Here is a 17,500-nt window from a genome sequence, read left to right on the forward strand (position 1 = left end):
CGAACGTGAACGTGAACCACAGCGAAGTGATTGTGAGCGAGCAAAGCAAGCGGTCGGGTTGGATGGAGGGGGGGGGGGGGTTGGATATGCAAAGTTTCTGACTGTTCGTACCCGCTTTCCCGCTAAGGGGATGTTGAGGCTGAAAGGGGTTGGATGGGGATGGAGGCTTTGGATGCAACTGCTTGCCTTAATCAGATTGGGCATGCTGCGCTTTAGCTGCTGGGCGCTTCCCAGGCCCAGGAGGAAGCAATAGCAGCACTGCACCCCCCCCCCCATCAACCCCTTAACCGCACCCTTCCTTCCTAGAATGGAAAAGCGGGAGAAGTTTCCGGTAGTTGTACAAAAAGAAAGAAGCAAAAGAAGAAGAAGAGGGGGGAAAGCTGTCGAAAAATTGATTAAGAACTGCGCGACACCGTCGACTGTGAGTGTGTGTGTGTGTTTGCTGGCTTTGCTCCCTTGCTAGCCCGCGCACTGCAACGTGACAGTAATGGCCGACGGAAAGTTATATCGCTTGACAGGATACAGAAATGGATGCCCCTCGGGGAAGCGTAGCCCCCCCCCCCCCTCACACACACAGACAACAGCCGTTTTGAGACGTGGCCTTCACAAAATCGGGAATATTTTGTTAAACTTCTGATCCTGATTCTGAGATTGTTTTTATTTCCAAATTCCCGCATCCAAACATGTGTGTGTGTGTAGGTGTTTTCCCCGGGAGCACACGGTGCTCCTCGTGTGCTGCTTTGTGTGAGCTGGCTCACTTTTCACTCACTCATTCACTTGCCTGCTCACTGCTGGCTGGCAGGCAGGAAAACCGAAACCGCCAACCCGAAGCGAAAGGCGCGCCAGATAAACTCGAGAATCGAGCGAGCACCCGGGGCACCGGGGCAACCGAAAAACCATTATCACGCCCTTCCGCCCCTCGGACACCATCTCTACCGCTCCACCCCTACACCCTGTTAGCCCTGCGTGTGACGTGTAATCGTTCCCCGTCAAAACGCCGCGAAACGCACGAACGCATCACGATGCAGGGGAAGGGTGGGGGGGGGGGGGTGTTAGGGGTGGGGTTACACGAGGGGTGAGCTGGGTACACGCGGGGCGAGGGGACATGGGGAGGGGGGGGGGGGTGTGAACTTTTCATAAAATTTTCAATTTCGATAGAATAAAGAAATTCAATTAAAAGCTTCAAATTTACAATGGCATCGCCATTCCCGGTTAGCGGAAGCTTGGCTTTGTTGTGAAGGAGGAGGAGGAGGAGGGGGGGGGGTAGCGGAAGGGGAAAAGGGAAGGGCGTTTGGTGTGGTAATGGTAGAGCGGTTGGTAGCCGGTATAGAGAGAAAGAGAGAGAGAGAGAGCGACAGAGACTGAGAGCAAGCTACGTTCCACCATTTGCATCCTGGTAGCATCTCTCTCTTTCTCTCTCTCTCTCTCTCTCTCTCTCTCTCCGAGTGCAGAGTGTTGAGTTAATTGCATGGTCCAATGGGAAAAACTACTCTTTTCCGGGGTCTCGTCCCATGTTGCTGATGGCTGACTTTGCAACCCCCCGGGAAGAAGGGATGGAGATGGAGGGAGAATGATTTTCATTACGTGGGTGGCGGAGCCGGCGAGGGGGGGGGGGGGGGGTTGATGCATTAGCACAAACACCAGCCGAACCAAAGATGAGAGAAGTGCACAAGACAGGATGTTGGGCATTGTTTTTCGCAGAAGAAGAAGAAGAAGAAGAAGAAGAAGAAGAAGGCTGTTTTGCGGGGGTTGTTAGCACCCCCTCTCCCCTCCTTGCAGCCGTGCGTTTTGGGGGTCGGTGATGGCGCATCGTAACTCAACACCCCGGCCTGCGATCTGCCCGTGGAGAGAAAGATAGAATAAAAAAAGAGAGAGAGAGAGAGAGAGAGAATCCGCTGTTTCTGCCGTGTCGGGGGAGGGGAGGAGGTAGAGATGGTGGTTGAACAGTATAATAGCGCAGCGCTCGCGGCGATAATTGCTAGCGCTAGCCGTGTGACTAGTTGGGTGGCAGTCTCCCCCCCCCTCTCCTCCATTAAATCACACCACATTACTAGAATGGTGATGATGGCGATGATGGCGATGATGGGGAATGCTGATGGCACCAAATCAATCCGTGCCGGTCGATGCAATCCGCTGGAAACTGAAGCGCCGAGCGGTTTTACAGTTCCTTCACGCTCGGGAAACTTTTCGCCATTCGCAATTTTTTTTTTATGTTCTTCGTTCCTTCGTCCGTTCCGCCACGCCACGGTGTCCGCGTGTCTGTGTGCGTGTGTGTGTGCGTGGTGGCAGTGACGGAAGGACGACAACGACGATGCTCGCTCGTTCCTCATCTCAAAGCATGCAATCGAGGATGCGCATAAAAAACACACACACACAGAAGCAGGAGTCGTGTTCCATCACAAAAGACAAAAAGGGGGGGGTTTGAGGAGGGAGGGAGGGGGGTGTTCGATCTACAACGCAAAACATCCTTGTGTCCTGATCGGCTAGCTTGCTTGGTGCTGCTGCTGCTGCTGCTGCAAAACTATGCGCACCATCGAGTATCTCGTCGAGCGTAAACGAAGCGGAACAGCAAAGGAACAGAAACAGCAAACACAGGGGAGAGGGGAAGAGGGAACGGGCGTCGGGAGAAGGGTAGCTAATTAGCTCATTTAACAACTCATTGGAGCCATTGATTTTGAAGCGCGCAACTTGGGCTTCACGCTGTCCACGATGTCCACGGTGCGCGAGATGTCGTACCCGCGCGCGGGGAGAGGGGGGTTGCTAGAGGTGCTGGGAGTTGGCCGGAGTTTCACTTTTATAGCCCCCGACGATCGATTCATAATGGATGATGGTTGGCCGGGGGGTTAGCGTTTATGTCTTTTTCATGTGCTGCTGCTCTGTGGCCGTTTGCACTAAAGCCATCAGCGTGGCGTGCACGCTCCACTCACACACATATACACACACATACATAAACGGCTAGGGCAGGCTCGTAGGAGCACTGAAATACTTACTCGATGTGAATCCTGAGCGAACCCGCTCGGGAGGTAGTGCTTCTGTACAATGTTAGGAGCTAGTAATTGTCTGCGAATAGAGAAAATGAAAGAGCAAATGAATGAGTGAGCGAGAGTGTGTGTGTTTGTTTGTGCCATCGTGAAAACCGCGGCGGATCCAGCAATCATCCAAAATCCTCTCCGGAGGGAAATCCGTCCTTCTTCTGATACTACTCTGTATCAGCGTCAGCCGAACTCCGATTGACCTCTGGTCTAATCCTCGAGCTGAAAGGGATGCTGAATGCGGGGGGATGTTTTGCGCCCTTACTGTGCCTGTGGCAGCCATGACCGATCCTTGCCCCCTATCGGCATAATAATTGATAATTCGATCCCGAGCTCTTGTTTTTTTTGTTGTCAGACGGGCTGCAGAAACTTATTTTTCATCCCCATCAATCCAACTCGCCCTTATTCGGGGGTGCATCAGCAGGAACCGGGTATCGCTTTAGCTGCTTCTGTGTTGCAGGACCGGGGGAGGACTCGAGGATCAAGCGTCCGTCCGTCCCGACACATCGTCTCCCTTTTTGCCATCCCCTCACATTCTCTTTCTCTCTCTCGCGGGAGGAAGGGTTGCCTTTTTTTTTGGGGGGTGGGGGATGCGAACGCTTACAGAACCAGAAGCTGGCCAGCAAAGGATAAATATTTGCGCGTTCACGCTTCACAGGTTCGCTCTCGGCATCCGGCATCAGGTCGTGTGTAATGAGAGGTGGGCGACGGGTGTGGGGGGATAGGGGGATGGGGTGGTAAAATTGCGCTCCAAACGTTGCGCGCGCGCGCGCGCACGAGCGACGATTTAATTGAATCTGTCCATTCCAATCCATCCGGTTCGCGGTTCGCGTTCCCGGGGCCGGTGAAGGGTGATGGGGGGACGGACGGGGTGCGCTAATCAATTTTTGCATCCACCACCCCCACCGTACGGTATGTGTGCTCGCGAGCGTGCGTGTGTGTGTGTGTGTGTGTGCGGTTTCTATCTGTAACTCGACCTCTCGGACATGGCAAGTACTGCGAACAGTAGCGGTTTGCGTTGCGCTACAAATGTTTTACCAACCAACTCCCGTTTTTTGACATCCCCTTCCCCTCCACCCCTTTCCTCAACCACAACACCATCTTCCCTCGTCGTTGGGCCTCGCACCTGTTTGCAAATCGCTCATCGGTTGGTCAATCGCGATCGCGTTTGCGTTTTCGGTTCGGTTGGCATCGGGGCGGTAATGATGTTTTGGGTAGCCATTTCCTTTCGTCTCTCACCCCTTTGCTGTTGTTGTTGTTGTGTGCGAGCATAACCTGTTACGTTACTTCGCTGCGCTTTTCGGTCGATTTGTTGCTGCTGCTGCTGCTGCTGACCGATTTGTTAATTGAATCAATCTCCAATCACGGTGACCGTACGGTACACCGTACACAGTACCGAGTACCTGTTGCCAATGCCGGCCGATCGGGGTCGCTGCAGCTCGATCACAAACCGCAACACTGCTTTTGGTGGTCTGGCGGTTCTCGCTCTCGCTCTATCTCTCTCTTTCTTTCTCTTTGACATGATTTTTGCGCACGGCATTTTTGTTGCGGAATTCGTGACGCAGTAGCAGCAGTAGCAGGCAGGCAGGCAGTCAGTCAGTCTTCCGAGTGGTGGCTGCGCGTGGTCCGGTGGGAGACCCAGGAGTCGAAGAATGCCGAAATTGAAATACTTTCCAGTTCTGTCCACAGTGTTGCGCGGTTCCTCGCCGCCGCCGCATCTTGTGCTGAGAAGGGGCGAGGGGGTAGCTTCAGACTAATTCCTACCTTTCGCAACCCTCGCGCCCCCTCCCCCTTCCCCTCGATCCGACTGGCATACTTCTTTGGTTGTACGCCAATCCGAACAACCCCGATTTTGCTCGTTCGTTCTCTCTGCATCTCGCGCGCTCTCTCTCTCTCTCTCTCTCTCCCTCTCTCTCTCTCTCTTTCTCTCTAGGTTAGACGAAGGGGTGAGGCGCGGGGGTGCATCTTCTCTCCCTGGTGGTTTAAAGGTTGCGCGGCGAGTGGGTGTCTGTGTGTGTGTGTGAGTTCGATCGTTCCGGAGTTGCGGTTTTGTGGAAAGTTTCAATCAGGCCCCGGCGAAACGACCAGCAGACCCGGGCGTCGTCCTCTCCCCTCCCCCCACCAGCCACAAGCGAAACTATTCCTCTATGGGGTGCATGGTGATGGTCGGTGGTGGTGGTGGTGTTTGCATAAACCATTTTCGATTACTCTCGACAACAACTCCTCGGCTCGGCTCGACTCTCCGCGCTTGCCCGGCGCACGGCACCACGGTCCACAGGATAAACAATATCTTTCGCTGGTAACCCCCCGGGGATGCTAGGGTACTGTGCACCCCCCTTCCTCCCCCCACGCTCCCACCGTCGTGCCCGCTAGTCGCAAGTTTTGACGAAAGTATGCTATGCGCGCGGCTCCCTGACGCTGACGCTGGCGTCCTGGCAAATGGAAATATCAAATCCAATGGTATTTCAATTTCCCTCACGAGAAACACACGCGCAAGAGAGGTGGGCCAGGGAATGCGGAGGAGGAAATACGAGTCGGCGGCAGTCAGCGAGGCATCTCGAGAGAAGCCGACCGTTGAGAGTTGTTGCCGGATTGGAGAGTTGGCAAATTAATATTAAACCGGAAAATGGACGCAGCCCGGAGCAGGTGGGTGCACCAGCGCCTATGTTTGTGTATGTGTGTGTGTGTGCGCGCGCGCGTCATGAGGATATGCCGAAGGACAACGCAAAGTGCTTTAGGCGTGGATCTACCAAATGCACCAAGTAAATTGCACAACAAAAAAAAGCTCTCTCTGCCTCTCTCTCTCGCTCTGTTTCGTGCCCGAACCAAGTGGTACGAACGGAGCAAAAGGGAAAACACGAGGGAAGTAACAGGGACACTCGCACACTGCACCGCACTCCAACGGCTGCAAACGATGCTCAGCAAACCGTGAAAATGTAAATTCAGACATGGTAAATACACACACACACACACACGCACGTATGTATAGTACCACAGGTAGGCATAGAGGCAGACACAAAGAGAAAGATAGAAAAAGAGAGAGAACGAGTGCGACGAAGAATACAGTACTCGAAGGAGCGGAAAAATCGCTCGCGATGACGCGTGTGTCAATATTGGGGTTGAGGTGGTGTGCTGCCTGCCTGCGTAGCGCTGCGCTGCGCTTGGTGTAAACATCCAACTTCCAGAAGCAACGCCAGCAGCAGAAGGAGCAGCAGTCAGCAGCAGTCAGCAGCAAAATGGACGATGACGAATCGCAAATAGAGCGCTGCGAAACGCTTTCCGAGCCGCTTCCGAGATTGCGTTGCTTCGAAGTGATCGGAGGACAGCCAAAATTCCAGCACCCCCTCCCGATGCGGCCGAGGGATGGATGATTCACTGGATTCGCTGTTTTCGCGGGGTGGCACCAGGCGCCAGGCGCCAGGCGACGACGACGACGCTACTTACGTATTTAATTCCAAATCTAATCGAAATTTATGATTAAAAGCTTTTATCAAAAGTGATGTTCGATGGAAATGCTTTCCCGTCTGCAATGAGATAGAGAGAGAAAGAGAAAGAAAAAGAATAATGAATGTTAGCGAAACAATCAACACGGTGTGGGGTGGGGGAGGGCGGTTGGCCGGACCAGAATCCGTAGCCGAGCATTTAGCATGAAACAGCAGCAACAGCAGCAGCAGCAGCAGCCGGGATGGTGATCGGTGGGGGTGGAAAACCTGAAATGGATTGCCTTGTGGGCCACAGCTACGGCCATCTTTAAGATTTCTCATCTCTCTCTCTCCCGATTTGCCTTCCCAGTCTGGGCCACAGCTTCAATGTGCATAGGAATGGTGAGGACCGCGAATTGATCACCCTGTCGGGGTTGCTTCCCCCTCCCTTACCCTTCTTATCCTGCCAGCCACCCCTCTCGCTCTCTCTCTCTATCTCTCTCTCTCTACAAGCCCCTTTTGATCTAATCAATCCAACTATCAGTCTTCTTCTCCAATTCCTCGGACTCTGGTACACGGTTCAATGGGAAGGTCTCGAAGCGTAAGCCGAAGAAGAAGAAAAAGAAGAAGAAGAAGAAGAAGAAGAAGAAAACGGAGGATGAGGAGAAGGAGGAGAATGGGCGCTCAATACACAATGGCCATTGTACGTTAGGAATCAAGACCCAAGCACACACACACACACACACACATGCACGGTGGGTTCAGCAAAGGGAAAGCTAGGTAGGTTGGTCTCCCAGCAACCCTGGCACCCTGGCGGAGAGGCATTTCCACTTCACTTCGCACATACAAACACACACACACGCACACATCATGTGCACGCAAAGCATCCGGCATCCTTCCGAAGCTCCTGGGTGCATTCAGGTGCTTTCCTGCCAACTCTCTCTCTCTCTCTCTCTCTCCCTCTCTCGCCATCCCAGCCCCTCCCACCCACTCCCACCCACTCCCGAGAGTGGCGAGCGAGCGAGCGAGCGAGCAACCGGAAAACCCCTTTTCATGCATCGGAAAATTCAAATTATGCTGCCATGTAGCTTAACCGCTCCAAGACGACGACGACAATATGTGTGTGTGTGTGTGTGTGTGTGTGTGTGTGTGTGTGTGTGTGTCTGTGTGTGTGTGTGACTTTGTTTTTTGCTTCGCTCCCCGAGCTCCTCCGCTAGTTGTGGGGTCGATGTTTTGGTCGGTTGGCCGTCCGGGAAGAAGGAGAGGTGGAAGTGTGCGCACCCTCCTCCCTCCCTCCCTCCCACCCTTCCTCCCTCCCTACCTCTCTCTCTTTCTCTCTCTCACGCTCTCTATTAGAGATATTTTGTCAACACGATCCCATCCGTTGCGTTGCGTTTGCTACGGAAGTCCCTTTTCCCTCACACTCTCGCACACTTTTTCATCCCCTCCTCCTCCTCCTCACCCTTGGTCACCCTTGGTTTGTTTGCTACATCCTGCTGAACGCGCCTGCGACAATCACGGACACGGTCAAACACGCCTTGGCATTTCTCTCTCTCTCTCTCTCTCTCTCTCTCTCTCTCTCTCTCTCTCTCTCTCTCGCTCTCTCCACTGCGCGCTATGAGAGTGAAGTGGAGCACCTTGGCTCACTCGGAACAAAAGAAGGGATGCTGCTGCTGCTTGGCGACGACAGGTGAGTATGTGTGTGTGTGTGTGTGTGTGTCTATACCGGGGAAGAACCCAAACGACAACGACGTCATTGGTTCTCTTCATTCTTCTGCTGCTGCCAGACTTACCCAACTTCCCCGCTCGCACGCTCACAACCCTCCTCCCAGCGAGGGGGTGGAAGGGCGGGGTGGAAGGGCGGGGTGGTGGTTGTTCCTTATCAGTGGTAAAGCGAAGGGCGAATGAAAAGTGGTTGTCAGCCCCCGAAAACATTAGTCGCTACAAGTCGCCCAGGTGGAACAGTCACCATTCCAACCCTCCCCTCCTCCTCCTCCTCATCCCCCATTCTCGGACGCTGAGCCCCGCTGAGCCGCTATTTCTTTTCTTTGTCGTCGCCATTTTTCTTTTGTGCATCAGCCCCTACAACCCTCCCCCATCCCCCCACCCTGCCACCCTCTCTCCTCTCCTCTGGGCTATAGTTCTCGGTGCACTCTACGCCTTCGCAGAACTGCAGCTTTCGAGCTGTTTTGCTGGCGGGATGCTGGTGACTGCTGGTAAGTTCGTGTATTTTTCTGCTCGGCTGCATCTCTATCCGAGCTTCGCACTTCATTACTCTCTCTCTCTCTCTCGCTTTCTCTCTGTCTCGCTTCCTATCTCTCTCTTTCTCTCTCTCTCTGTCTCGCTTTGTCACTCTGTGTCTTGCCGTTTTTTTTCTGCCTCCTTCCTACTTCTGCTTTATTCCAGTGCCTTCCTTTCGATGCATAAATAGGAAATGTGTAGCACTCACCCCCATATACCCTGCAACCCACCCCTCCCACACCCTATCGCCGCCCCACCCCCCCAAAAAACACGAGCAACCCCGGGCAACCATAACGCTCCGGATGTTCCAGGTAGATTTCCTTTGCTGGCAGCTAATGCAGGGCTGGCGGAGAGGGAGGGCGAGGGGGGGAGGGGGGTGGGAGAAAAATCCCCCTTCCCGGAGAGGGTGGAAAAAACGAAGAAAACGAAGGAATGAACGCCAGCGAGAGCGAGTAGGGACCGTGCCCCCCGGTTTGTCGGTTTGTTCCGTGGCATGGTCTAGGTTTTGTTTTTATCCCCGCGTGTAGCACGGGGCGCGGGGAAGCCTCACTGGAACACAGTGTGTGTGTGTGTATGTGTGTGTAGAGAACGCAGAACGGAAAATGGTTTTTCTCAAGCTCGAACCTCTGAAGGTTTTCGGGCACCACTTGCTGGGCGGGGGGAGGTAAGCTTTCGCCATCGACACACACACATATACACGCGCACGCACACACATGCACACACAAAAAAAAACCAGTTGATTCTGAGACGCTTTTGCCGAATACGCTTTCAAAATAATACTTTCATTCTGTTGTCCATGATTAAAAGGAAGCAAAGGAAGAGAGGGTGGGCAAGGGGGAAGGGTGGTGGGGTGAATGCCGAGGTTAACCTCGCCTTTCTCCCAAAACGAGACGCTAATTCCCCTGCTACGCAGAATCCCCTTTTTGGTAACTAATGAGCCTACCAAGCATGCATTAGGCTTGGTGACGAAGCAACAGCCACAGGACACCCTGATACCAATCCACAAAAGCATGAGTATGTGTGTGTGTGTGTGTGTGTGTGTGTGTGTGGGGCTTCCGGGATGACCATATACCGCCCTACAAACCACGATTCCTATGCTGAGTGTAGGAGTGAGTGCGACTTCCGATGAAACAGCGCTATACGAGCTCCAGATCGAGCAGTTTGGTACATGAGCGCGAACGAGACGGCTGATGAGATGGCAATACTTTTGGTCATTTTCGTCGTTTGAGTTTGAAATCTTCCCGAATTTTGTTCGATTGATCGAAATGGGATTCGAAACACACCGCGACATCGCGATTTGATTAGCTTTTTTTCGCATAAATCCGGCGATTTTCAATTAGAAAAATGCGTCTGATTGTCGTACGATAATGGAAGACCTTGTCACGAATAAATTTTATCTGCTTTTCGGTCAATCTTAGCCGTGTAATCTATTGCACCGCGGCTGTTCGCATTCAAAGAAACAGCCGGCAGAACATACATTTTTCGATGTTCCTAGCCCCATTTCTTCGTCAAAAAAGTTTGCATGATGTACACGCACAAATCATAAACATTTTGCCTCATTATCCAAGTGCATTTACTTGCATTTATACCACAAAACGGCGAGGAACAGAGCTATTTTTCTTAACATAAAAAGGATGGGAATGATGATCCACCGTTTTCCACGGTGATAACGAGGCAGATGATACCGCAAAGTTTACAGATTAGGTGACGAAAACGGTGATAGAAAAGATTCCCCACGGAAGAAAGACCTAACTCCGCCCACGCCGGCAAGGAAGGGCGATCGCGTCCCTTGCGTGGGCGAGAGATGGGAAAGGGGCGAAGATCTCTTCGCAACATTTGAACGGGTTAAAGTGATGCGAGAAAATGTCTTGCTTGTGCAGTTGTCTAATCAGAAGAGAACAACAAAACAGCAGCAGAATAATCGGCAACAGCATCCGGTGCCAAGCACGAAACGCAGAATGCACAACAAAGGACAACAATCAGCGCAGGATGTACGAACAATGGGGGAGGAGGGGTTTGCAGCGAGGAGGGCGTGTGCGCCAAGGTGTTTACTACGCGTTTATAATAGCAACCGAAAAGGGCGCTGTCGATGAAGCCAACAGCAGAAGAAAACGATCGCGAATTGGTGTTGTTTTGACGTAATTTGATAGGCGGAAAACATGCTCAAGAATGTCGGAGTTTTGCGTTCAAAACGGCATGTTTTGATGTCGCATATTCCTGGGAAAATTCACGATAGTTTGAGCTATATTCTTCGCTAGCTCTTCTATCTTTTCTGCGCAATAAAGTGCACACAAAGTACAACAACCCAGATGCACTTTGCGCATAGCGATTGGTCAAAAGTTGTGTTGATTTGGTATCAAGGTATGATGCGTTTTAGGGTGCAATCGATTGTTCGTGTTGAGCCTGATGATCGTGTGCGCGGTTGCCAATACGCACGTGAAGCGTGACACGCATTTTTTGATGAGCAAAATGTTTGTTTTACATTTCAATCAATGTGAATCATGATGATCATTCGAAGGCATGTTTGTGACATTGTGAACAATTCAAAATGTGTGAACTTTTTGTCACAACGCACGGTCTCGATTTCACGTATTGATGTAGCGTTTGTGAACAGGTGATCATCAATAAAGCATTGGTTCAGTGCGTTGCATGTTTGAAATTCCCGTCCCAAATCCTATCATCTCCCAAACATCATTCCACTTCATACACATTCATTCATCCACATACATCACCAACAGACATACCGCGACAAACCATGACCTACGACTACGACGATGACGAAAGAGCAGACCTAGAACGGGGGAGTGAGACAAGCAGAGAAGATGATCGGCGATCCAAAATGGTGGATGGGCGGTCGAAAGTTTTTTTTCGATTTTTTCAACTACTCGAAACAACCCCTGAAAGTATGCAATTTGAAATTTTTACATGAAATTTCAGAAGGTGGCATAACCCAAAAACCAAGGTGGCATATGATAGGGGCACGAAGGTGCCATAAGAAACAAACCTCCCCAAAAAGGTTTGCTCCTTATGCCACCTTGCAAAATTTCAAATTTGGTTTGTAGGGCGGTTGTCACTGCAAGATGTCACAGGACTGATTGCGGGGAAACGGAACGGTAAATCAATAAAAAAATATACATCGCTCTCTCTCTCTCTCTCTCTCTCTCTCTCTCTCTTTCTCTCTCTATCTCTCTCTCTTCCGCTCAGAGAGATTCGCTCTGCGAGATATCAGAGTGTGCAACCAGCACGATTATTGCGATTGCGAGTTCACTGAAGCGATGCTTCAATTGCGATGAGGATTGCCTGACCGGTTGGTGGGGGCTGGGTGAAGGGAGGCGGTCGAATAGAGGTGGGTGGATATGCGACATTTAATTAAGTTCCACTCTCATCTCTCTCTCTCTCTCTCTCTCTTTCTCTAGTTTGTGTCACCGTGGTGCTGACCGGTGAACCGTGCTGCGGTGACAATATTACATTTCGCGCTCGCACGATTCGCGGGGGATGATGATTACCGCCACCGGGGCAGTACACTTACACCACCCACCCAGCCAGCCAGCCAGCCAGCCAGCGAAACAGACACACAAATAAATGCACTTACTAGCAACGCAGCAAAGCAAAGAACGCGGGTAGCCTCGGACATATTTGTTATATATATATATAGCAGGGAGCTTGCAGTAAGGGTGCTGCGCCGGATACGCGCGCACGCGTGCACACACACACACAGATACTGGCGTTAAGGTACACGAGCCGTGGCCTTTCGCCGGTGGTCGGTTTTGACTCCCTTTGTAGTGCGCGATCGGCGCGCTTTTCCTGGAAGCTCAACTAGAATGCGCGTGAGGGGGAGGGGGAGGGGGAGGGGGTGAGAGTGCTCTGTTGGCACGGGTCGAGAAAGAGAGAGAGAGAGAGTTAGCGTGTGTGTTTTTGTACCCCGTGGTCCGGTCCGGACCAGGAGCAGTAGGCGAACAGCAATGAACCACGATGAACCACGAGGTAATGGGGGGGTGGGGGTTGCAAAGGTAGCACGAGCACGGGAAGAAGGGTTACGGAGGGGCGAAAGGTCAGTTTCTAGAGAGCGGAATCGAGTTCAATCAGTCAGCGTAACGCCATCGCATCCTAAAAGGACCTCACAACGACGATCCCGGTTAAATGCCATCCAAGCGTACGCGCCCTTCACACACACACACACACACACAGACTCAGCCGAGAGTTTTGTGAAAAAAAGGGAAGTGTGCGCGCGCGCCCGCGTGTGTGTGTGTTGTGGGCAGCCAGACAAGCGCGCAGGGATGCTAATGTCAAGCGAGTGAAAGAACCCACCGTAGGGGATGGGGTTGAATGATGGTTGAAGTCGGGATGTGGTCGGCTAATAGGTTGACTTCCGTTTTCCCCCCGCGTGAAGGGTGAAGGATGCGGCTTGGTTACCGACCGTACACACACACACACACACACACACACACACACACACAGACACACACACATTTAGCAATCCTGGGAGCGTTGCCATGTCACCCTTCGAACCGAAGAGTCCAAAAGAGAGAGAGAGAGAGAGAGGGCCTGGTTGCTGGTGTCTTTTACCCGCCCTCAGCCCTCGGTACTCCGCTTCCGCTCTCCTATCGGTAATAAATTTGGTTTCGCGCGGGTCGAAAAAGGGGTTTTTCCACCCCTGTCCAAACCAGACCACCACCCACTACCGCCAATCATCCCCTCATCGGTGCGTCATGCGTGTGCAGGATTTCGCCGAAGTGTGGCAGAGGGGAAAGAGGGCAGGGCGGTAGAAACAAGTGGGAGTGCAGGGTTTCGCCACCGACAGGGGATGAAAAATTCAGCCCGGAGCCCAAAACCCGAAGCCCCATGTCAATAGTGCCTATAGTCGGTAGGTGGTGGTGGTGGTGGTGGTGGTGGTGGTGGTGGTGGTGGTGGGGGAACCGTCGAAACGTCGAGCCTTTTCCCGGAACAAGCCGCCCATCAATCTGGCGTAGGCGCCGCCGTAGCTCCGACGGTACCGATTTTCCCGTTTTTCTTTTTCCCCGTTCGCCCCGTTCTTTCTTTTGTGACGCCTTCCGGCCTTTCCTTTCGCCATCACTTCATCTTCGTCGACCGTCGATAGCTGTTGTCGTCGTCGTCGTCGTCGTTTTCCGGGTAAGCACTTGAGATGCTGGACGGCGCGGGGGGTTCAAGATTTTCCGGGGGTGGTTCTTGGACATCATTTATTTGCCATCGAGACGCCTTGCATGGTGTGCCGCACGAGAGGAAGAGGGTGAGGGAAGAGAGAGAGAGAGAGAGAGAGAGAGAGAGAGAGAGAGAGAGAGCAAATATTGACAGCAGGATTGCTGCTGCTTGCTTGCTGGCGATGGCTGGCCGGCTGGATGTTGGACAATTTTTCAACCATTTCATTCCCGTCACACACACACACACACACACACACACACACACACACCTCTCCCCAAACTTTTTACCAACTGATCGTGCCGGGTCAGTGGTGTATGTGTGTGTGTGCCAGCGCGCGCGCGCGCCGAAAAGTGCCCTACAAACCACGATTCCTATGCTGAGTGTAGGAGTGAGTGCGACTTCCGATGAAACAGCGCTATACGAGCTCCAGATCGAGCAGTTTGGTACATGAGCGCGAACGAGACGGCTGATGAGATGGCAATACTTTTGGTCATTTTCGTCGTTTGAGTTTGAAATCTTCCCGAATTTTGTTCGATTGATCGAAATGGGATTCGAAACACACCGCGACATCGCGATTTGATTAGCTTTTTTTCGCATAAATCCGGCGATTTTCAATTAGAAAAATGCGTCTGATTGTCGTACGATAATGGAAGACCTTGTCACGAATAAATTTTATCTGCTTTTCGGTCAATCTTAGCCGTGTAATCTATTGCACCGCGGCTGTTCGCATTCAAAGAAACAGCCGGCAGAACATACATTTTTCGATGTTCCTAGCCCCATTTCTTCGTCAAAAAAGTTTGCATGATGTACACGCACAAATCATAAACATTTTGCCTCATTATCCAAGTGCATTTACTTGCATTTATACCACAAAACGGCGAGGAACAGAGCTATTTTTCTTAACATAAAAAGGATGGGAATGATGATCCACCGTTTTCCACGGTGATAACGAGGCAGATGATACCGCAAAGTTTACAGATTAGGTGACGAAAACGGTGATAGAAAAGATTCCCCACGGAAGAAAGACCTAACTCCGCCCACGCCGGCAAGGAAGGGCGATCGCGTCCCTTGCGTGGGCGAGAGATGGGAAAGGGGCGAAGATCTCTTCGCAACATTTGAACGGGTTAAAGTGATGCGAGAAAATGTCTTGCTTGTGCAGTTGTCTAATCAGAAGAGAACAACAAAACAGCAGCAGAATAATCGGCAACAGCATCCGGTGCCAAGCACGAAACGCAGAATGCACAACAAAGGACAACAATCAGCGCAGGATGTACGAACAATGGGGGAGGAGGGGTTTGCAGCGAGGAGGGCGTGTGCGCCAAGGTGTTTACTACGCGTTTATAATAGCAACCGAAAAGGGCGCTGTCGATGAAGCCAACAGCAGAAGAAAACGATCGCGAATTGGTGTTGTTTTGACGTAATTTGATAGGCGGAAAACATGCTCAAGAATGTCGGAGTTTTGCGTTCAAAACGGCATGTTTTGATGTCGCATATTCCTGGGAAAATTCACGATAGTTTGAGCTATATTCTTCGCTAGCTCTTCTATCTTTTCTGCGCAATAAAGTGCACACAAAGTACAACAACCCAGATGCACTTTGCGCATAGCGATTGGTCAAAAGTTGTGTTGATTTGGTATCAAGGTATGATGCGTTTTAGGGTGCAATCGATTGTTCGTGTTGAGCCTGATGATCGTGTGCGCGGTTGCCAATACGCACGTGAAGCGTGACACGCATTTTTTGATGAGCAAAATGTTTGTTTTACATTTCAATCAATGTGAATCATGATGATCATTCGAAGGCATGTTTGTGACATTGTGAACAATTCAAAATGTGTGAACTTTTTGTCACAACGCACGGTCTCGATTTCACGTATTGATGTAGCGTTTGTGAACAGGTGATCATCAATAAAGCATTGGTTCAGTGCGTTGCATGTTTGAAATTCCCGTCCCAAATCCTATCATCTCCCAAACATCATTCCACTTCATACACATTCATTCATCCACATACATCACCAACAGACATACCGCGACAAACCATGACCTACGACTACGACGATGACGAAAGAGCAGACCTAGAACGGGGGAGTGAGACAAGCAGAGAAGATGATCGGCGATCCAAAATGGTGGATGGGCGGTCGAAAGTTTTTTTTCGATTTTTTCAACTACTCGAAACAACCCCTGAAAGTATGCAATTTGAAATTTTTACATGAAATTTCAGAAGGTGGCATAACCCAAAAACCAAGGTGGCATATGATAGGGGCACGAAGGTGCCATAAGAAACAAACCTCCCCAAAAAGGTTTGCTCCTTATGCCACCTTGCAAAATTTCAAATTTGGTTTGTAGGGTGGTTATTTGTTTACTTCCGATTTGTTTGTGGATGGAAATTGCTGCCGAAATCGGTCGTGTTTGGTTGGGAAAATCAATTTTCCCCCTCCTCCCCCCCTTGCCCTTGTCCCCTCCCTTGCCCCCTCCCTTCACTACTCGTCCCGTCTCTTGGCTTCTCGCCCGACGGTCGAGTCCAGCGCATTTCGTCAGAAGGCGTGACAACGGCGTGTCGACAACGCCTCCTCTCTCTCTCGCTTGTGTGTGTGTGTGTGTGTGTGTGTGTGTGTGTGTGTGTGTGTGTGACAGAGAGAGAGAGAAAGAAAGAGAGGGGAAAAGGAGAGGCACTTTAATCGGGCTTGGGCTGTTTTGAATCCAATCCACCCTAGCACTGCGTCCGTCACCATTTTCCATTCACACCGATTGAACGTTGTTTAAATGGCTCTTTCAGCGCGCGCACACACATACACACGTACACAGAAACACACTGGCAACAGGGCTGGCACTACTGCGAGTACTCCTGATTCGATTCCGGCCTGGCTTCGGAGTCGCTGAGCTTTGCATGCCAAGTTGCAGCAGCCTACCTATCCGCTTGATCGGTCACGTCATCCACTGCAAGTGCCCAAGTGCCGTGCGTGTGTATGTGTGTAACAATCGCAGCGCTATCGCTCTATCTCTCTCTCTCTCTCTCTTTCTGTGATGTGCGAACGGATCAAACGCTCGCTTCTTGCGCTCCTCGCTACGATTTTGTCATCCGATTTTTCGGCTGACAATCAAACGCCATGGATAACGTAACCTTTGCAGGACGGACAGGTGCGCACTGTGTCTACCACGTTATTCATACCACACCAAATTTTTACAGATTACTTGTAGTAGTGTGGGTGCCCGACAAATGTTTAAGATGAAGACGAGAAATCGAAAAAAAACAAAAATTCCATCATCACAAACCCAGCACTTCCAGCGGAATGCCCGGTCTTCCTGGGCCACGCTGGTGGCCGGTGGTTGGTATTTCCGGAGCGCGGCGTCCATTCTAAATGACTAGATTTAGTCCGGTTCCGGTTCATTTTCCGGCGACATGAGGTGTGGTCATTATTATTGTGCTCGGCACGGGAGAGGCTCTAATGCAGTCCAACGTGAACCTCAGCGCAAGGCCGAGAACCGTTCCGAACCACACCGTACCTCCCCCAAACCCCAGTGCGCAACGCAACGCAACGCTCGGTGATGATGCCGGGTTTATTAATCGCGCATATTTGTTCCGGTTCTTGCTGTTTGGCTTGCAGGCTGGGGCAAATAGTTTGCAAAGTGGTTTGATTGCTTCTCCCACT

General features: G+C 51.5%; 1 protein-coding gene across 5 annotated transcripts in view; it reads right to left on the bottom strand.

The window, feature by feature from the left end:
• LOC125959089 (uncharacterized) overlaps positions 1-17,500 on the bottom strand; it is a 153,859-nt gene that overhangs the window by 52,226 nt on the left and 84,133 nt on the right. For all 5 annotated transcript variants that reach the window (XM_049691885.1, XM_049691877.1, XM_049691902.1 and 2 more), the window contains 2 exons: positions 6,477-6,556; positions 2,991-3,060 (listed from right to left, as the gene is read on the bottom strand). In XM_049691885.1, coding sequence (XP_049547842.1) covers positions 2,991-3,060; positions 6,477-6,556 — 150 coding nt within the window. The remainder of the gene's footprint in view (positions 1-2,990; positions 3,061-6,476; positions 6,557-17,500) is intronic.

This window comes from Anopheles darlingi, chromosome X (assembly GCF_943734745.1).
Source record: "Anopheles darlingi chromosome X, idAnoDarlMG_H_01, whole genome shotgun sequence".
NCBI lineage: Eukaryota > Metazoa > Arthropoda > Insecta > Diptera > Culicidae > Anopheles > Anopheles darlingi.